The sequence below is a fragment of the Lagenorhynchus albirostris genome, chromosome 17, assembly GCF_949774975.1.
Source record: "Lagenorhynchus albirostris chromosome 17, mLagAlb1.1, whole genome shotgun sequence".
In the NCBI taxonomy this organism is placed as follows: Eukaryota; Metazoa; Chordata; class Mammalia; order Artiodactyla; family Delphinidae; genus Lagenorhynchus; species Lagenorhynchus albirostris.
In genome coordinates, this window is record NC_083111.1 from 66162591 (window position 1) to 66185250 (window position 22660).

General features: G+C 43.1%; 1 protein-coding gene across 6 annotated transcripts in view; it reads right to left on the minus strand.

Annotated features, from left to right (window-relative positions):
• Nucleotides 1-240: 240 nt before the first annotated feature.
• The window catches only part of DERL1 (derlin 1), a 36206-nt gene continuing 13786 nt past the window's right edge, over nucleotides 241-22660 (minus strand). For 4 of the 6 annotated variants that reach the window (XM_060128337.1, XM_060128341.1, XM_060128339.1 and 1 more), the window contains 5 exons: nucleotides 21703-21729; nucleotides 21064-21159; nucleotides 18911-18963; nucleotides 17319-17429; nucleotides 11653-13902 (listed from right to left, as the gene is read on the minus strand). In XM_060128337.1, the coding sequence (XP_059984320.1) occupies nucleotides 13764-13902; nucleotides 17319-17429; nucleotides 18911-18963; nucleotides 21064-21159; nucleotides 21703-21729 (426 nt within the window). In that variant the 3' untranslated portion in view covers nucleotides 11653-13763. Of the gene's footprint in view, nucleotides 470-7006; nucleotides 7093-11652; nucleotides 13903-17318; nucleotides 17430-18910; nucleotides 18964-21063; nucleotides 21160-21702; nucleotides 21730-22660 lie in introns of those variants that run through there. The other 2 variants (XR_009536514.1, XM_060128338.1) reach the window with 2 other exon arrangements.

Genomic DNA, 22660 nt, shown 5'->3' on the forward strand with positions numbered 1-22660 from the left:
CACTCGTGGTCAAACTTTCTGCCTTAGACAGTGCTTGACTGGTTCACCTGAAGGGATGAAATATGATTTCCAAGACACCTTGCTAGGTCAGGGATTCTGAGAGCGTTCCAGGTGTGAAAGGCAGAAAGAGGCACACTGCATTTAAGAAATTCAGAGAAGACAGTTGGCAGTTCACTACAGCACTTTATAGGAGGTGTATGCATTTCCGAGGGCTGCTGTAACGAATCACCACAAACTTGATAGTGTAAAACAACAGAGCTTTATTTTCTCACAGTTCAGGAGGCCAGAAATCCAAAATCAAGGTGTCAGCGGGACCGCACTCACTCCAAAATCTGTAAGGATTCTGTGCCTTGCCTCTTCCAGCTTCTGGGAGCTTCAAGTGTTCCTTGGCTTTTGGCCACATCACGCCCATCTCTGCCTGTCTTCACATCACCTTCTCCTCTGTGTGTCTGTGTCTTCTCTTCTTTGTCTGTTAAATATCCCCTGTGTGTCTCTTATTGGACACTTGTCATGGGATTCAGGGTTCATCCAGATAATCCAGGATGATCGCCTCATCAAGACCCTTAATTACATCTGCAAAGACCCTTTTTCCAAATAAGGTCACATTCACAGGGTCTGGAAATTAGTCTATGGACATATCTTTTGGGGGCCACCATTCAAGGCACTACAGGGTGCGTATCAGAACTTGGGGAGTTTGTACGTAATGAAATGATCTTAAATTTTTAGCAGCAGAATTCCCCTGCTTCACTGACCAAGAGTCTTACTTTTTATCTACTGAATAACTTTGGTAAGCCTTTCTGAGGTGAGTAGGTCTGATTAACTGCAAGGCTTTTATTTTGCTGAGTAAAGCGTTTTGGAGGCAGAGCTAAACTGACCAAGGAATTAGAGGGGACTGGAAAAGCCACATGAGGAGAGGATGAAGAGGAAGGCAGGGAGCCAGTTGATAGCTGAAGGGAATTTAGGTTATGAAATGGATTCACTCCTTCAACGAATATTTATGTCAAGAAGCCTGGGGCTTCCCTGGTGGCGCAGTGGTTAAGAATCTGCCTGCCAGTGCAGGGGACACGGGTTCGAGCCCTGGTCCGGGAAGATCCCACATGCCGCGGAGCAACTAAGCCCATGCGCCACAACTACTGAGCCTGTGCTCTAGAGCCCCCAAGCCGCAACTACTGAGCCCGAGTGCCTAGAGCCCGTGCTCCACAACAAGAGAAGCCACCGCAATGAGAAGCCTGCACACCACAACGAAGGGTAGCCCCCGCTCGCCGCAAGTAGAGAAAACCCGCATGCAGCAACGAAGACCCAATGCAGCCAAAAATAAATCAGTAAATAAATAAATTTTAAAAAAAGGACCTAGAAGGACCTAGAAGAACTAAAGAGCAAACAAGCAATGATGAACAACACAATAAATGAAATTAAAAGTACTCTAGATGGGATCAATAGCAGAATAACTGAGGCAGAAGAACGGATGAGTGACCTGGAAGATAAAATAGTGGAAATAACTACTGCAGAGCAGAATAAAGAAAAAAGAATGAAAAGAACTGAGGACAGTCTCAGAGACCTCTGGGACAACATTAAACGCACCAACATTCGAATTATAGGGGTTCCAGAAGAAGAAGAGAAAAAGAAAGGGACTGAGAAAATATTTGAAGAGATTATAGTTGAAAACTTCCCTAATAGGGGAAAGGAAATAGTTAATCAAGTCCAGGAAGCACAGAGAGTCCCATACAGGATAAATCCAAGGAGAAATACGCCAAGACACATATTAATCAAACTGTCAAAAATTAAATACAAAGAAAAGATATTAAAAGCAGCAAGGGAAAAACAACAAATAACACATAAGGGAATCCCCATAAGGTTAACAGCTGATCTCTCAGCAGAAACCCTACAAGCCAGAAGGGAGTGGCAGGACATACTGAAAGTGATGAAGGAGAAAAACCTGCAGCCAAGACTACTCTACCCAGCAAGGATCTCGTTCAGATTTGATGGAGAAATTAAAACCTTTACAGACAAGCAAAAGCTGAGAGAGTTCAGCACCACCAAACCAGCTTTACAACAAATGCTAAACGATCTTCTCTAGGCAAGAAACACAAGAGAAGGAAAAGACCTATAATAACGAACCCAAAACAATTTAGAAAATGGGAATAGGAACATACATATCGATAATTACCTTAAATGTAAATGGACTAAATGCTCCCACCAAAAGACACAGATTAGCTGAATGGATACAAAAACAAGACCCTTATATATGCTGTCTACAAGAGACCCACTTCAGACCTAGAGACACATACAGACTGAAAGTAAGGGGATGGAAAAAGATATTCCATGCAAATGGAAACCAAAAGAAAGCTGGACTAGCAATTCTCATATCAGACAAAATAGACTTTAAAACAAAGACTATTACAAAAGACAAAGAAGGACACTACATAATGATCAAGGGATCGATCCAAGAAGAAGATATAACAATTGTAAATATTTATGCACCCAACATAGGAGCACCTCAATACATAAGGCAAATACTAACAGCCATAAAAGGGGAAATCGACAGTAACACATTCATAGTAGGGGACTTTAACACCCCACTTTCACCCATGGACAGATCATCCAAAATGAAAATAAATAAGGAAACACAAGCTTTAAATGATACATTAAACAAGATGGACTTAATTGATATTTATAGGACACTCCATCCAAAAACAACAGAAAACACATTTTTCTCAAGTGCCCATGGATAGATCTCCAGGATAGATCATATCTTAGGTCACAAATCAAGCCTTGGTAAATTTAGGAAAATTGAAATTGTATCAAGTATCTTTTCTGACCACAACGCCATGAGACTAGATATCAATTACAGGAAAAGATCTGTAAAAAATACAAACACATGGAGGCTAAACAATACACTACTTAATAATGAAGTGATCACTGAAGAAATCAAAGAGGAAATCAAAAAATACCTAGAAACAAATGACAATGGAGACACAACGACCCAAAACCTGTGGGATGCAGCAAAAGCAGTTCTAAGGGGGAAGTTTATAGCAATACAAGCCCACCTTAAGAAGCAGGAAACATCTCGAATAAACAACCTAACCTTGCACCTCAAGCAATTAGAGAAAGAAGAACAAAAAAACCCCAAAGTTAGCAGGAGGAAAGAAATAAAAATCAGATCAGAAATAAATGAAAAAGAAATGAAGGAAACGATAGCAAAGATCAATAAAACTAAAAGCTGGTTCTTTGAAAGGATAAACAAAACTGATAAACCATTAGCTAGACTCATCAAGAAAAAAAGGGAGAAGACTCAAATCAATAGAATTAGAAATGAAAAAGGAGAAGTAACAACTGACACTGCAGAAATACAAAAGATCATGAGAGATTACTACAAGCAACTCTATGCCAATAAAATGGACAACCTGGAAGAAATGGACAAATTCTTAGAAAGGCACAACCTGCCAAGACTGAATCAGGAAGAAATAGAAAATATGAACAGACCAATCACAAGCACTGAAGTTGAGACTGTGATTAAAAATCTTCCAACAAGCAAAAGCCCAGGACCAGATGGCTTCACAGGCGAATTCTATCAAACATTTAGAGAAGAGCTATCACCTATCCTTCTCAGACTCTTCCAAAATATAGCAGAGGGAGGAACACTCCCCAACTCATTCTACGAGGCCACCATCACCCTGATACCAAAACCAGACAAGGATGTCACAAAGAAAGAAAACTACAGGCCAATATCACTGATGAACATAGATGCAAAGATCCTCAACAAAATACTAGCAAACAGAATCCAACAGCACATTAAACGGATCATGCACCATGATCAAGTGGGGTTTATTCCAGGAATGCAAGGATTCTTCAATATACGCAAATCAATCAACGTGATACACCATATTAACAAATTGAAGGAGAAAAACCATATGATCATCTCAATAGATGCAGAGAAAGCTTTTGACAAAATTCAACACCCATTTATGATAAAAACCCTGCAGAAAGTAGGCATAGAGGGAACTTTCCTCAACATAATAAAGGCCATATATGACAAACCCACAGCCAACATCGTCCTCAATGGTGAAAAACTGAAAGCAGTTCCACTAAGATCAGGAAAAGACAAGGTTGCCCACTCTCACCACTCTTATTCAACACAGTTTTGGAAGTTTTAGCCACAGCAATCAGAGAAGAAAAGGAAATAAAAGGAATCCAAATCGGAAAAGAAGAAGTAAAGCTGTCACTGTTTGCAGATGACATGATCCTATACATAGAGAATCCTAAAGATGTTACCAGAAAACTACTAGAGCTAATCAATGAATTTGGTAAAGTAGCAGGATACAAAATTAATGCACAGAAATCTCTGGCATTCCTATACACTAAGGATGAAAAATCTGAAAGTGAAATCAAGAAAACACTCCCATTTACCATTGCAACAAAAAGAATAAAATATCTAGGAATAAACCTACCTAAGGAGACAAAAGACCTGTATGCAGAAAATTATAAGACACTGATGAAAGAAATTAAAGATGATACAAATAGATGGAGAGATATACCATGTTCTTGGATTGGAAGAATCAACATTGTGAAAATGACTCTACTACCCAAAGCAATCTACAGATTCAATGCAATCCCTATGAAACTACCACTGGCATTTTTCACAGAACTAGAACAAAAAATTTCACAATTTGTATGGAAACACAAAAGACCCCGAATAGCCAAAGCAATCTTGAGAACGAAAAATGGAGCTGGGGGAATCAGGCTTCCTGACTTCAGACTATACTACAAAGCTACAGTAATCAAGACAGTATGGTACTGGCACAAAAACAGAAATACAGATCAATGGAACAGGATAGAAAGCCCAGATTTAACCCCACGCACATATGGTCACCTTATCTTTGACAAAGGAGGCAGAAATGTACAGTGGAGAAAGGACAGCCTATTCAATAAGTGGTGCTGGGAAAACTGGACAGCTACATGTGAAAGTATGAGATTAGATCACTCCCTAACACCATACACAAAAATAGGCTCAAAATGGATTAAAGACCTAAATGTAAGGCCAGAAACTATCAAACTCTTAGAGGAAAACATAGGCAGAACACTCTATGACATAAATCACAGGTCCTTTTTGACCCACCTCCTAGAGAAATGGAAATAAAAACAAAAGTAAACAAATGGGACCTAATGAAACTTAAAAGCTTTTGCACAGCAAAGGAAACCATAAACAAGACCAAAAGACAACCCTCAGAATGGGAGAAAATATTTGCAAATGAAGCAACTGACAAAGGATTAATCTCCAAAATTTACAAGCAGCTCATGCAGCTTAATAACAAAAAAACAAACAACCCAATCAAAAAATGGGCAGAAGACCTAAATAGACATTTCTCCAAAGAAGATATACAGACGGCCAACAAACACATGAAAGAATGCTCAACATCATTAATCATTAGAGAAATGCAAATCAAAACGACAATGAGATATCATCTCACACCAGTCAGAATGGCCATCATCAAAAAATCTAGAACCAATAAATGCTGGAGAGGGTGTGGAGAAAAGGGAACCCTCTTACACTGTTGGTGGGAATGTAAATTGATACAGCCACTGTGGAGAACAGTATGGAGGTTCCTTAAAAAGCTACAAATAGAACTACTATATGACCCAGCAATCCCACTACTGGGCATATACCCTGAGAAAACCATAATTCAAGAAGAGTCATGTACCAAAATGTTCACTGCAGCTCTATTTACAATAGCCCAGAGACGGAAACAACCTAAGTGTCCATCATCGGATGAATGGATAAAGAAGATGTGGCACATATATACAATGGAATATTACTCAGCCATAAAAAGAGACGAAATTGAGCTATTTGTAATGAGGTGGATAGACCTAGAGTCTGTCATACAGAGTGAAGTAAGTCAGAAAGAGAGAGACAAATACCGTATGCTAACACATATATATGGAATTTAAGAAAAAAAATGTCATGAAAAACCTAGGGGTGAAACAGGAATAAAGACACAGACTTACTAGAGAATGGACTTGAGGCTATGGGGAGGGGGAAGGGTAAACGGTGACAAAGCGATAAAGAGGCATGGACATATATACACTACCAAACGTAAGGTAGATAGCTAGTGGGAAGCAGCCGCATAGCACAGGGAGATCAGCTCGGTGCTTTGTGTCCACCTAGAGGGGTGGGATAGGGAGGGTGGGAGGGAGGGAGACGCAAGCGGGAAGAGATATGGGAACATATGTGTATATATAACTGATTCATTTTGTTGTGAAGCTGAAACTAACATACCATTGTAAAGCAATTATACTCCAATAAAGATGTTTAAAAAAAAAAAAAAAGAAGCTATGCATGCCAATCTTTGCGCTAGGTACTGGGGATGTGGTGGTGAACAGACCGACACAGTCCCTGCTCTCAAGAATGTGGGGAGTCACTTTCCCTAGATGTTCCATGCCTATCCCCCCAAAAATCTTCAGCAAAATCTACACTGCTTATGCTCTGTAGACAAGCTGGAGACAGGAGATGGGAGGAGATACTGAAGCAATAATATGGATAATATGAACGGCAAGTGTTTTCCTCTTTATATAGAATTGGGCAATCACTGTTGAGTTAAGAACAATAATTTACAGGAGGTATTACAGAATCACAAGATTGGACAGGAAGAAGCCGGGAAAAGATACTTTATCTAGAGACTGATTAGGGAATTTGGGGGGGTAGTTAATTTAGAAATGTCTATTTGTTTTCATCATGCCTCTTACCTATTCCTTTCCGGTCATTTAGCTACATTACACATATTAATAAAATAACATTATTTTCTATAAAATAGAATACCTAATTCATCCTAGGTTCCATTTTGACTGATATTAGTAATTTATGTAATTTACTTTTTGATTTGAAGTCCTTTAATGGCTTCATATTGCATTTAGTGTGAAAAAACATAAACTCCTTTCCATTTAAATTTTATGAATTTTATATTTATCTTTGTTAGCTCAGTATGATATCAACAAACAAGCAAGAACTTACATTCAAGCAGAATTGGGTGGATCTGAATCCTGGCTCCATCATACCCTGGACAGATAATTTAACTTCTTAGGACCCCATTTCTTCATCTGTGCAATGGTTTAAATAATAACTTTCAAAATGAGTAATTGTAAGGTTTAAATGATCTAGTGAATAGAAAGCATTTTGAATACTGTTCTCATCCAGGGCACCCGCCTTCTTCCTGAGGGAAAGCCAGACGCTCCTCCAGGAGGTCACACGTGTGGTTTACATGCACCAGTGGGCCAGCCAGGGCTTTTCAGGCATCCGGCACCCTCTTCCCCCTTATGATGCAACAGCGCTTTGCTTTGCTTTTGGAAAATTACCTCCCCCCTCTTAACAGGGAGACTTAAGGCCAAAGTGAGGTCACTAAGACCCAGGAGTTCAATCGTAAAGGGAGAGATGCAAGCACAGAATAAAGGGTGGAGCTGATTTAGGTAAGATCGGTTCCCGATCCCTGGATCCCTGATACACTCTCCGTGTCAGGCTTCTCAGCAGATCCTTGGAATCTCTGAGATAAGTCTATACCCTTCCAATAAATTCCCTTTTGCTTAAGTTAACCAGAGTCCTTTTTGGGTACCTGAAATCAAAGAACCCTAACTGATGGAAAGGATCATGAAAAGTCCCAGTCCCTCCTGCCCCCGCAAGGGGGCAACCTCCAGGGGACAAGGGCCTGGTTATGGGGACAGATGCATCTTATATCCTAAGCACCAGGTTTACAACTTCTGTATCAGGACAGTTTCCATCAAAACCCAAAGTCTCCCTTAAGCTAACAGTGATTGCCCATCGTTAACAAGGATACTCGCTCTATCAGTGCCAGCCCTCAGGAAAAGGCCAACACACGGACTGAGGAGAGAGAGGGATCAAGTTCATCTGGGTCAGGTTGAGGCTTCAAATGACACATCGCGCTTAGTAAACATTTCCTAAGTGATCCTGCAGCCTTGCACCTGAATTCAATCCCGCACTCCCTGGGGGTCTCTCTGGCCCAGACGCCATGGCAGGGGTTTCTCCTTCTCGCTAAATGCATACGCATTTGTACAGGCCACAGAAGTCCTCAAGGGAGAGAAAGCTAAATTTATACCTTCGATTAATCTTCCCAAATGTTTCTGCCTGCCTTCGGTCTATACTGAGTCTCCTTTTGCCCAAATCACCCCAAGTATCCACTCCCATTAGCAGGCAATTACACAACTGCAAACAAAAGCTATTAACTGCCGTTTTAAAAAGTTTCTCAACTTTGAATCCATTCTTCCCAGTATCTCCAACCTCTTCCAACATCCTCTTTCAGGAGGCTTGATTCCCCTGTACGACAACCTCCCCACACCCCCCAATCCATTAAGGCTCCTAGGAGGCCAGGCCATTCGCTCTCTCCCTAAATAGGCCAAATTCCTCCGCAACCTCTTACCCGGTCCAAATTTTAGTTCAGTGCCTCGAACACAGAAGCACCTGTCTGTGGCAGGCACCGTGCTATGCACTGGGAACACAGCCTTGAATCAGGCGCAGTCACTGCCCGCAAGATGCTAACAGACCACAGGAGAGAGACATGAAGCAAATGATTATAGATGGATAAGTCTCATCAGAGAGCAGGGTGCCAGTGGACCCTATGGGGAGACATTCTACCTCGCCTACAACCCCAGATAGGCCTCTCCTTGATGAAATGATGTAAAAGACGGGGAGACCTGAAGGAGGGGGACAGGGTGGACAACAGGAATCAAGAGAACTGTTTCTCTTTCACTTGGGGCCTTCTGGACAGCTGTCCCCAACTCAGGAAGAGGTCATGTTCGAAAAGTTTATTTTCCCATTCATGGATTTAGAGCTCATAATAATAAAACTTTATTTTTCCACAGAAATACACTTAGAAATAGTGGCTAGGTTTCCAGGCTGGTCCACTGGCACCCAATTATCTATAGTGTGCTGCACCATGTATAGCATTTTTTAACCAAACTCGTTTCTATGGGAAACGTATGCTGAGTCCTGATGTCCTGTGCTCACAAGTCCCACTTTTCCTCACTAACTCCCAGCAGCTCCCTCACAGAGGTCTCTCCAATCCAGCCCCCAGCCCCCAGCCCCCAGTCCCACGGCCTTGGTTCAGGCCAACCTCATACCGACCCACGGCCTTGTGTCTGCGCCACAGCAACAAACTCAAAGCTCAGCCACCTGATCTTCAGCTGCCCCTCTCAGCCCTCTCCCCGCCTCCCAATGCTTCAGCCAGTCACTTTTTAAGGAACAAATGTGAAAATCTTTCAATGGTTCCCACTGCTCATTCGTTCTCCTTCTCAGCCTGGAATTTCCCATCGATTTTTCAAGACCTAACCCCTCTATCCAATACAACTTTTTACATATTTCTATTCTAGCAGCTTATCAAGTTGTATTATAATTTGTGCTCACCTATTCAACAAATACGTGAGTACCTACTACCGGCCAAGCTGTGTGCCTTCGTGGAGAGAACACACTGTGAAGACAGAGATTAGGTTCTATTTGCATCTGCCCAGGCACCACTCAGCAGACACTATATTATATTATTTATTAATATCATATTAATATATGGTTTTTTCTTCCCAGGCTACAAGGCAATTCCCCCCCAGGGATGATAGCAATTTATACCTTCAACTAATGTTTCCCAACATGTTGGCCTGCCTTCAGCCTGGCAAGAAAAGAATCTTCTTCGTCACTTAATGCCAGATTCTCAACGTTGGCTTCCTCAACTGCAGCAGCAGAGGTCTTAACTTAGAGTTGAGTTCATATCTTATCTTTGGTAACTTCTAGCTGCTTGCTCTTAAATGACTTAATCTCTCAAGTTTCCTTATTTGGGAAATGGGGATAATACTACTTACTTCACAAGCGGGTTTAAACATTGATTCCCAAACCCAGCTGAATATCAGAATCACTGGGAACTTGAAAAAGATGCAGGATGAAAACGAAACAAGAAATCTGCATTTTTCAAAAGCCCCAAGTGATTCGCACGTGTAGCCAGATTGGAAACCAGAGATTGGAGGCTTAAATTATTCGTGAAGTACCTGTCACATTAACGCTCAATACCCAGATGAGGGGACTTCCCTGGTGGTCCAGTGCGTAAGACTCTGTGCTCCCAATGCAGGGGGCCCGGGTTCCATCCCTGGTCGGGGAACTAGATCCCGCATGCATGCCACAACTAAACAGTTTACATGCCGCAACTAAGAGTTCGCATGCTGCAACTAAAAATCCTGCACACCACAACGAAGATCCTACATGTGCTGCAACGAAGACCTGGTGCAGCCAAAATAAATCAACAAATATGTAAAAAGAAAAAAGAAAGGGAAGAGATTAATTTAAAAAAAAAAATACCCAGGTGTGCTGTAGAAAATGGGATTCTACCCTAAGGAACAGTGGTGGGAAAATAGGAGGAGCACGGGGAAGCATTCTGGGCATAAACCGTACATGGAAGGAATTACATGACATGATATTCCCCTCAATTCCAATTAGAATCACCAGAGCCACTCTGGAAAGCAAGCAAACTGCCAGGAGACACATATTCTCTCAGCCCAGCCTTTCAAGATACTAATGGTGAGAAGTCCAAGCAGACAGGGGTGAATTTTTCCAAAGGTTAAGGTTTGTTAAGTAAATGTTGAAAATTTCAAAGGGGCCGGGACCTCAGAAAGAGTTGGCAACAGATGCAGCTGTTGGCAGCTGCAGCATCACCTATTACACCCGTGTTCTTCAAAAGGTAGCTTTAAAAAAAAAAAAAAAAAAAGGTAGCTTAGAACACAGTGATACTGGCAATGTGCTATCCTCCAAAACAAGCAAGACTGTTCCTATTTTCTCGGTGTTTCTCCAGCACCAGAATAGGGGTGCACAGCCCTGTACCTTCCCATCACCCAACTCGTGATGAAGGAAGAGAGCCTGCCTAAGGCCGGGGCTAGACTTGGATGGTTCAGGAGTGTCACTGCACCTGCCTTTCACGGTCCATGGATCCTCAGAAAGAAAATACAGAAAGGGGATTAAACTAATTCTGTCCAGTTACAAGACTCAGACCCACGGGTGGAGGTGACAAAAATGCTATACAGCATACTACAATCAGATATAACCCCTAACCCAATGTTCTGAAGCATTCTGCTTCCTTATAATGAAAACCTAAAAATCCTGCTTCCAAGAATTAATCCTACAGGTATTTTCCAACACGTGAACAGAAGGAGGTACAAAAATGTTTGCTGGGACTTCCCTGGTGGCGCAGTGGTTAAGAATCCGCCTGCCAATGCAGGGGACACGGGTTCGAGCCCTGGTCAGGGAAGATCCCACACACCGCGGAGCGTCTAAGCCCATGCGCCACAACTACTGAGCCTGCGCTCTACAGCCCGTGAGCCACAACTACTGAGCCCGCATGCTGCAATTACTGAAGCCCGCGCACCTAGAGCTTGTGCTCCAAGCTTCTCCAAGAGAAGTCCCGCTCACCGCAACTAGAGAAAGCCTGCACGCAGCAACAAAGACCCAACACAGCCAAAAAAAAAATTTTTTTTTAAAAGTTTGCTGTGCGGCTATAATAGCAACACACACTGGACACTCCTCAATGCCCACCAAGAGATGACTAGCTACATAAATTACATCATATCTAAAAGAGGCAGCAGAGTAGGGATACAGAAACTTAAGACATACAACCATGAAGCTGTACATTTTAATTTACAATTCTTACCAATAAAAAGGATTAGTTACAAAACGGGAATTTCTCTATACAAAATTAGGATTTATTTTCTTTCACAAAGAGAATCTGCTGTCATGTCTTGCCTTGCCAAATCAAATCTCAAATAGCTTGCTTAGCTAAAATTATTCCCCAAAGATAGGTAATCCAGACAAATTTAATAAAAATTATCAGCTTCTTAAATGTGTTTAAGAGGAAGAATTTAATGAACATTTTGCCTTGAACTGAAGAATTCTAAGGAATACTTGTAACCTTCAGAAAGACTACTGCTCTCAGGCAGTTGAGCTGCTGTGACAGCGTGTAGGAGACTAGCTCACTTACCGTGAGAATCTTCTTACACATACAATGAGTCTCCACTCCTGCACAGTGAGTGCAAGTATGACGTAACAGGAAGAAGGGTTTCTAAAATTTTACAAGTAAATTTTATTCTGGCCACAGGTCAACAGCAAACATATGACAGTTAGGGTTCAGATTCTCCCCGCCACCTATTTTATCATATAAATTAAATATGAAGAGGTACACTCGAACAAACTTCATGAAAAACGAGGAGCGGATTTCAAATCCCCACTTCCTAGAATAACACACGTCACTGCTTCAGAGCGGGGCGAAGAGTCATACTCTTAGCACACAGTGTCTCCTGCACAGAACCGCTGGTCAAAATGTTCAAAGCCTTCTCTAGTTGACTCAAAGTATGGCAGCCACTCAGCACTGCTCCTAGCAGTTTGCTTTCAGAATAAAAATATAAAATAAGAACTTGTGTGAAACGTCGCGGCCTTCAAAAAGCTATCCGGTGACAAGCCTAGCTCTGATGGAAAAAGCCCACCTGTAAAAAAAGGAGCTGTGGGTGAAGATGGTCTGATGTACCTTCATGACTCGAAATAAAAAAGCTCCTCAAACACAGATGATTCTAAAGCCATTACACCCAAAATCACGTGATTCACTTAGATGTGCTTACAACAGCTTCTAAATAAGATCTACATACAGAGGAGCTGCACCCTCCTCACAAGTAACTGAAGCATATGGCCATGGGGGTGGGGAATGGGGGCTTGGTTTAAAAAAAAAGACAACTTAAAGAGGGTTTAAGGTTCTCCCTCCACTCTACTCAATAAACATACACCCAGAAGGAGAAGGAAGTCAAATCAATCAATGCCCAGGCACCTCTCAAAGAGAGCTTCTCCCTGTGGCCAATGTGCTTTGGAACTTTCTAGCACAATACAAATCCACTACTCTGGGTACACACAGAGCCAGTATGCCCTACACGAGATGCATTGCGATTATGCCCACGGTTAAACACAGCCCCTGTGTAAGATGCAACTCCACTAGGGTTTTGATCACTTAGGATAAAAAATGCCTAGCAAGGACCTTCAGGCCTCATTAATACCGATCTGTGGTCCTCACTGACTCAGCGGTGCTTTTTTTATCAGAACAGCTGAAGAGGTGGCAAACGGTGGCAACTGATATCAGGCCACGACTATCCCAAAAGCTGAGGAAGCTCTTCATCTGCTGTCCGCCTTCTGCACTACGGTTACGGTTCTGCCACCGTAAAACGCTGGGAACAAGGCCTCTGTGGCCAAGCCTTGGCAAAAGCCAACAAACAAAGCGAACTTGTCAGAGGCAGGACCAATTCATGGGCAATCTCCTCTAGCTGGGAGTGTGAGGCTGGGGAAGGAGGAGGCAGGCGTGGGTGCGAGAAAGAGCTAAGAGCCCCCGGGACAGGGGTCTGGTGACCCAACGCCGGGTACCCAGCTTGGTGCCAGCAGAGCGGGACCTGCCGAAACCCATGATTCAGACGGACAAGAAGAGAAGACACCAAAAACTAAGGTCAGTTCCGAAATCTGCCCAGTTGATATTTGTTCTTCTTAGCAGTAAGGACTTGAATGAGAATCACGAAACTCGAGGAACATGTATTTTTTCTTCAGGATTTAAAAAACTGTTTGTCTTGTACTGAAAGACTACATTCAGTGTGGGTCAGGTCCAACAGCGTTGGCTAGAACTCGGTGGTAAAGGTCACCCGGCACTGGGAGGAAACGTCATCTGAGTGGAGGGCTGGTGGGCAGGCCAGAGGCCACTCCGTCACTGGTCCCCGAGCCTAAAGCCCTGTCCCCAGTTGTGTCTCCCGCCTCCACCGTTCTGGTCGGCGGCTCGCCTCATGCTAGCGGGGGGCACACCAAACCCTGACACCCCTCCTCTCCTGCTGGGCAGCCAGCGGTACCTAGAGCAGAGGGGGGAAGAAACAAAAGGAGAGAAAAGCACAGTCACTTCTCCACGCAGTTGTCCATCCCATCTCCCTTCCTGGGGTTCCCACGGCATCTGTCACATTGAATTACGTTCGTCTGTGGCCACGGAGAGGCTGAGGACAATGTCTTATTGCACTTTGCCTTTTCAGCACTTAGCTCAATGCCCTGACCACAGAAGTCACTCACTTTTTATGTTTTCTTTTTAATTTACTAAGCTTTCGCACTAACTTCACACTCTAACTTTTTTTTTCCCTGATTATAAAAGCAATTCGTGCAGGAACAGTATGGAAACAAAAATATTACACCCACGAGCCCAACAACCAGAAAGAACCATCTATATAGCACTTTAGTTTATGTAACTATGGCTCTAACTGGCTCAAAGGATACAAAATAAATTCAGTTCCAAAGGACAAATCTGCAGCCAGCGTGCTTGAGCACCGCCCGGCATCACCACGATGCTGCTGGGTTCTTCGGCGTCCATCAAGGGACAGCAGAGAAGACAGCTTTCTGTCTTGGAATTTGGGTGTGTTTTAAAGTTGATTCATAGTTTGCCCTCCAACTGCAATCTTTCTCTCATAGATGGTGGGAAAGCTGAGGCCCGAAAAGGTTAGCTGATTTCTCACCTTACAAATTAATAAATTAAGTCCCAGAACCGCTAAGAAAATGTAAACCCAGGACTCTATGTTCACAATAGTTTTTCTAACTACTTCCCTTCCTTGACTATTAGTAAACTGAGAATGTATTTTAACCTATTCCACTAATCAGATCCTGATGGTTCAATTTTTGTCTTGAAGGCAGAGACCGTGATCTGATACCTCTTTTTAAACCCCTCATGGCACCAAGAGTAAACCACGAGGGGTGACTTGCCCACAGCAGGAAGCCTGCAGAGTTCAACCTTATCATAAAGCATCTCCCTTACACCGGGTGCTGCGTGTTTATAAGTGCCTCTCATCTTCACGACTGCCCTATGAGGTTGGCACTACTATGACCCCATTTTATAGATGGGAAAACTGAGGCAGAATTGAGCAAAGCTCTTCTAAAGTGACCGACAGGATTCAAACCCAGGCAGCCTGACTCTGGAGCTCGTGCCCCACACCACTTCCTACACCTCACACTTCCGCAGGACACACAGCATGAGATTCAGGTGACAACAGTTAGTGACCGGAGTCCTCATGTGTTTACATCAACCCAGTTAGCTGCACGCTGCCTCCCCAAAAAGATGATTAAACCCCTTGTAAACAGAAAAATAACTGTGCACAGAAGAGGATCTGTCTACTTTTCTAAGTGGAATGCAAAATAGTGATACGACTTAGAATTCTATAACTCGCATCCTCCCTTTTAAACAAATACAGTTTTATCATTACATCAACATGTATTTCCAAGCGCTGGTTTCCCAACATTCATGACGTTCTGGCACAATAACATTCCTCCAAAGTATGTAATAAATTGGAAGACTTAAAAAAGGCAACACCAAGGCTGTCTTGCTTTGCTTCTTACTCTGAGACAATATGGAAGCCATCGCCACTGCTTAAACAGATAGTGAAATTAAATGCAAGTAATTAGTATAAAAAGATACCCAATTATACATAATCAACAAAGATTTATGGTAATTTCAAAGCAGTTACTGCTTTTGCAAGGAGCTACATTTTGTCATCTGATCTTTATGCAAAATTTAACAGAAGGGCTTCCACCAACAGGGAAAGCTCAAGTGGAAGGCAGGCTCCAGTGGGATGTCGATTTTGCCACTAGAATCCCATACACATTGTTGCCCACAATTGAGAAATCTCTCCAAGCCATTAAGTCAGAATATGGCTGTTTAAAGTAAAATAGTTCTTGGCTGCCCCCCAAAGCAACAAATTTTTTTTTTTAATGATGCATCTGCCATCCGACTTGATAAACCTAGATCAAAAATCCAAACCTGCTGTTACTGCGCCCTTTGATAATTAGAAAGCAGACTGGTCATTTGGTTTTTTTTTTAGCCTGAAGGCAACTCAAGGCTCACAAGAGAAACAAGTTTCTTCTTATGCTCTTAACGAAAAAAACAGAACAAAACAAAACAGGGCTTCCCTGGTGGCGCAGTGGTTAAGAGTCCACCTGCTGATGCAGGGGACACGGGTTCGTGCCCCGGTCCGGGAAGATACCGCGTGCCGCGGAGCGGCTGGGCCCGTGAGCCATGGCCGTTGAGCCTGCGCGTCCAGAGCCTGTGCTCCGCAACGGGAGAGGCCACAACAGTGAGAGGCCCACATACCACAAGAAAAAAAATACAACAATAGTGTACTTCTCTGTTTGTATACTGTATTTCACCATAAAAAACCTTCCTCTAACCTATAAAAGTAGGGGGAAGGGGTGCCTACTCAAGTTTACTGCCCTCATTGACCCCCTGGAAGAATGACAAACTGGAAAACATTAAAACGAGCAAGATGTGAAAAGGGTTTTTTGCTTTTTTTTTTTTTTTTTTAAGCTTCTAAGTGCTATTATTGCATACGCCCGACTGGAGATTAAGCGTGATTGTCAGGCCGGCTGTGACACCCAGATGGTGATTTCACTTGTCCCGTCTTCGACAGCCTTTTGCTTCACTGACAGAATGGTCACACTACTTGAACGCTTAAGTGTGTCAGCATCTCTGGGGGCTCATCAGAATCCCGCCCCCCACCCCAACTTCAGGAGCAAGGCTGAGAGCTTGTATTCACTGAGCATCCATCCGCTACTGTGCTGCTAACAGTAAAGCCCACCTCCTGCAGACCCGTGAGACAGGGCCTCCCCCCAACACACAGACTCGCAAACTAAAGCTCGGGGGATTTACTAAGTCACTTTCGCAATATATGAACTGGTAGACGACGGGAATGGGATTCCAACCCAAGTCTGTCTCGAAACCAAAGCTGTGCCCCTGGCCTCCTCACCTTAGTAAACTCTGCAAACAGAGAAAGAACACGCACATCCTCCCAGGGGGCGGGACTATACAAGCCTCCCATCTCTCATTTTAACGCTGAAAAGTCCTTTAAACATTCTGGTCTATAATATTGAATATAAAAATGTTTTAAACTGCTAACCAATGAGACTACTTACCCTCTTACCCCTTCCTCAGGCAAAATCTTGGGTAAAACTGATAACCCTGTCACCCTGGCCCCCTGCTGCACACAGGCGTGCCGCCCGCTCTGCAGGGCCCACGGCTCCCCGGGACGCCTGAATCTAGGCTCAGCGGCCCCTGCCTACGAGCGCTCCAGGAGAAGACCAGGCCTTGGCTTGCAGTGACCTGGGCAAGTCCCTGGTTGGCTCACATTTCTCCATCAGACGGAGAGGGAAACCTCACCCCTCACAGAGTTTTTATCAGGATGCTTACAAACAAAGACAATAAGATGATTATCAAACGAGAGGGGGAAGAAACACTTACAAAAACTGAGGCGTGGATAGAAAATTCCTTCCTCCCAAGTCCATTGGGTATCGGAACATGAGGAAGAAATAAAGATGTCCAACAAGATTTCCAATTAGCTCATTGATGACCCTGCAAACAGAGAGCCAAATGAGTTTAAAGACATTCAAGCAGTGAAGTGAGACACAGCAAGTTTTAGCTAATAGCAGAGGGAAGAGATCCTTCGTGGCAGCCTGTTTCTGGTCGCTGGGAGTCTGTGACAACTCGACAGTAAGCCCTTTTATAAAGTCTGAGAGGCATTCTGAATCAGAAGCAAAATCCGTCCTGCTGGACCAATGGGGCCTGTGCTCTTCAAGGCCGGCTGCCCCTCTGACATGTCTTTCAAGCCCCTGCCCATCCTCAACATGTTGTTTTTGCTACTTCCTGCCTCAGGAGTTGGGGCAAGCCGCAAAGCAAGCTTTTGAACGCTTTCAGTCACGAATACCATATTTGCAAAATGTGGGTAAAACTCAAGGCTGGCAAGAGAGAAGCATGGGAGTAAGGAAAGGAGGGATGAAAAACGTCCACTCCCTCGTTCCTGGAACCATGGATCACGTCTCCCTCACCTCTTGGGTCCCTGACTGTAAGACATCACAGAGATCACTCTGGAAAGCCGACCTTCACCTTGTAATCCTAAAATAAACACTGCCCTTCTTCAATCTTCCCATGGCTGACACACAGGCCACTTCAAGGTTTTACAGATCAATTCTTACTGTTACATATCCTTCTCCGCCTCCGCCTGCAACATGATTCCTCTTAGGGACAAATCACCGTCTACAACTGCTCCCAGATTCTGCCCTTCTGGGCGGCAGGGCAGTTTTACCAAGCCCCGGACTTGCTCTACTCTAAACAGAATCTGTTTACTCGATTCATTCCCTTCTCCCTGTGGATATGCAGCAGAAGTTAGAACCATATAGAGCAAAGAGGTCATCGCATTAAGAACTAGCACTAGCAAAATCTGTTTAAAAATGTTAAAAATATTTTGTGGTGTAAGAAACAGGAGTTCTTAGAATAACTGCATCTTGAAATCCTCCTTCCAAAATTCTGACTGGATACATTCAAGATTTTCCTAAGTCTCAGGTCTAATTCCAGACTAGAAATTTGACCCTGTTTGGCCCAAACTTCTATACTATTAAACCACTGACAAAACTTCCCATCTGAGAATCTGTGCATTTCTGTGACTGGTGAGCAGTTTCCAAGGCATTCTGGAAATGCCTTAAGAATTAAAAAAACAGGAATTTTACACACAGAGTTGGCTTGGATAAAATTAGGTCTGTATTTGCTCAATCTGGACAGTGAATCCAGAAATAAATATTTATTCAAAAACACATATATGGAAGCATACTATAACAACAAACAACAACAATAATAAAAAACCATTCAGTGCTAAATGTGCTTAAAGCCCTGCAATTTTAATCAATTACATCCAAATGAAATTATTTCAAAAGTATAAGGTACCAAGGTATCAACGTTGAGATTCTTTGAAGTGTTATAAAGATTAGAGAAGGAAGATGAAGAATAATGGAAGTCTTCCAAGGGTTAGTTTGCAATTAAATAAATCTAATATCACTTACGAGCCTCCGATGATATAGTTGAATCCAAGGATAACCCAAGGTAAATAACAGGCCTAGGAAAGAATACACACAAACATGAATACACCTACAGAGGATACAGCTGCTAGGGGGCTGAAATGGGGAAGGTTCTATCGAGAAGGGCTTTTATAACACACCATTGTAAAGCAATTATACTCCAATAAAGATGTTTAAAAAATAAATAAATAAATCCTTTGGAAAGTCACTGCAAAAGTTCCTTTTAACAATCTAGCATCATTCCTACTGTTTCAAGCCTTCTTATTTATTTATTTATTTATTTATTTATTTATTTATTTATGGCTGCGTTGGGTCTTTGTACTTTGTCTAGTTGCGGCAAGCGGAGGCCACTCTTCGCAGCGGTGTGAGGGCTTCTCTTGCTACGGAGCATGGGCTCTAGGCACATGGGCTTCAGTAGTTGTGGCATGCAGGCTCAGTAGTTCTGGCTCGCAGGCTCTAGAGCGCAGGCTCAGTAGTTGTGGCGCACGGGCTTAGTTGCTCCGCAGCATGTGGGATCTTCCCGGACCAGGGTTCAAACCCATGCCCCTGCACTGGCAGGCAGACTTCCAACCACTGCGCCACCAGAGAGGCCCCTAGCATCATACTTATTCAGATATTAGCAATTGGAGACAGAGTACTTTGCCCATAGTTTTCAGATCCAATACATACCCTGCTGAATTATAACAAATAGCTTTAGAAAGAAGATGAGTGTCTGGGACTTCCCTGGTGGCACAGTGGTTAAGACTCCGTGCTCCCAATGCAGGGGGCCCAGGTTTGATCTCTGGTCGGGGAACTAGATCCCACATGCATGCCACAACTAAGAAGCCCACATGCCGCAACTAAGGAGCCCACCTGCTGCAACTAAGACCTGGTACAAGCAAATAAATAAATAAATACTAAAAAAAAAAGAAAGCAGATGAGTGTCCTATGGATGCTAATAAAAACATGGTCCATAATAGAGTCACATTAAGACTCCTGCCAGCAAACTGTTACCAGTCAGCTATAAAACACCCCATCTTTTTAGGTTCTCCTTTTACATATTTCACAAAATTACTTTGAATCTTTATCACATTACACATTGATCTCTTGAACTAACACTCTCCCAAGTAAGACAGCTCTCCAGATGAATTCAACATTTGAGCCCCTGTAAAAAAAAAAAAATTAGCAAACAGAACCCTCCATTAAGTAGGGTTGGGAGACCAGAAGGGGGAGCTCTCACGCCCTGTTTCAACAGCAGAGCCCGAGAGGAAGAAGACAGACTTCTTTCCCTGCAAGGACTCAGCCAATGAAAAGCTTTGTTTACCACACCTCTTGACTTCCTTTTCCTCTTTACAGAAAAGCGCTCTCCTTCCCTTTGCATGTAGGGACTTGCTCGTGGCTCACCATGGTTGCAGACCCCGAAATGCAGTTCTCCACTGATTCCAAGTAAACCCATCTTTGCTGCAGAAGTATCTGGCAGCCTATTTACTTGAGGTCAACACCCCTTACCAGTTTCAAGACATCATACTAAGAGCTAAGGGCGTTGCAAAAAACATCGCAGACTGGTAAAGAAAGGGTTACACATCAATAGCTTGAAGGCAGAATGCGGTGACTACTATAAGAACACAGCAGAAGCCCAAAGGCAAGACCAATTCCAGGGAGGAGAGGCAGGAAATACGTTTAGTCCCCCACTCAAATTAAGAATGGGCAGGATTTACATCAGAAAGAAAATAAAAAAGATGTTACAGGTGGAAAGCTGTGAGAGAAGGCACAAAGGGAAGTGTTGGGGGGGGAGACCAATCTGTTTCAGCTTAAGTGTAAAATACATAACAGGCAATGATAAGAACAGACTGAAAGAGAGGGTTCCACATGAGTGTCCTTCCTCCCCTCCCCCTACCACACACACATACATGAGATCACTCAGGACACATGCCTAAAGGGCCTGAGCTCCAGAGGGAGTGAGAAGTAATAGTCAGCAAAGGCCTCAGGGTTGGCTAAAGAAACCCAGGGGGACTGAGGAGAGGAGAAGGGGCTTGCCTACGGTTTACTGCTCTGTAGTGACCTCTTCTGCACGTGTCAGAAAGTACATCTCTGGGCTGAAGAGAGGGATTTCTGCAAAGACAAATGAAAAGGAAATTTTCCCAGCTAGGTTAGAGTACCTTAAATCGTGTTCCAAACCAAAATGATACAATCATGTCTCTGTTCAGCTGGGCCCAGACATAAAGTACTGACATGATCAGAGGAATCATCAGCAACTGCAAAAGAAACGAACACGTAAAGGCTCCAGAGGCACTTAAAACAGAGGCTTAGCGTAAACCTACCTTTTTTTGCTTTTTAACCTCTCCCCTCCAAATAAATTCTCCCATGGTTATTCAAAAAGCAGAAGGAAATTCAACTCATCAGAATTACTTAATCATGCAATGCATGCTTTAAAATCCTCTAATAAAATACAACACAATTATATTATTTGGGATGGATTCAGAAATATCAGGGTCAAGCTCTGTTACTTGGAAAAAGTATGCAATAAAGCTTTACTTACCATGTATTCTCCATTTTTTAAAAATACATATCCACACACATGCACAGAAAACACTGGATAAACCATCGTTCTCAACGTTCATACATTAATACAGAAGCCAGAAATGAGCAAGGACAGTAATGATTTAGGTAACTCACATAAGAGCTTCAAAATACCATATAATTAACCACGCAGTTAATGCAATTTAAACTTCTGTCAAAGGTCATTAACAGTAAGTCTGAAACACATGAAAGGCCAAATAGTTTCAAGGGACACTTACCTGCATATCCATCGCTAAACCAGTAATCTGGGTTTGTAAAGTTAAAGATCAGACACAAATAAAGCATTCTACACCTAATAAAAGTTCATTTCATTCCAGTTTTCCGAAGGAAAACACTTTTCTATAGTTCAGGTTGCTTAAAACACCCCGGAACACAAAGGTATCTAATAATCTTCACTGTGAACACGCTATTAAACTATCCGATGACGAGGAAATAGTAGAAATTAACTGCTTTGGCACATGACTCAGTTTGGTTGCCTGTGTCCTCCGTGCCCTGCCACTGTATTTTAGCAGCTCTCCTTCAATTAGGAGATGGAGGGGCATGTGAAACATGCCTCTGAAACAAATAATGCGTCTGTTCACATTCAGGGCTCCACAGCACAGGTGAAGTCCAAAACAATCTTTTTATCTTCCCTTAAAGGAGGGAAAGGGCATCCAGAGTGCCACAATTTTCTGGCTCTTGGCCAGGTTTCAATGGACACTAAACCCCAAAGCCATTCTGAGCTCCCCAACTGTGCACAGGACTTGAGCCACCAAGCCCCTTCTGCTGCTCTCACTATCTGTAAAGGTCTGCGGCCGGAAGGCTGCTGACAGCTGTGGTTGACACACAGCAAGCAGAGAGGCATGCTGTGTCCTTTCCCAGAGCCAGGCACTTACAGAGGGACCGAATTACCATTTAGGACCTCGAGACAAAGACAGCACTAAAGTCAGAAAGGATGCTGTTGTAAATTAATTTTCTGATAAGGACCACAGCTTTCAAAAGCTATCTCATGGCACGGAATCTCTCTGAGCTGCAGTCAACAAGCTGCCACACACCAGAACACAGAGAACTGGGAACAAGAAGAGGGAACAGTAATAAAACTCAACCAAATGTTGAGTGGGAAAAACCCCACCAAGGCAACGGTAGGGGAATGCATCACTCCACGGCTATGTGATTTACTACTGCTTTTGACAAGAA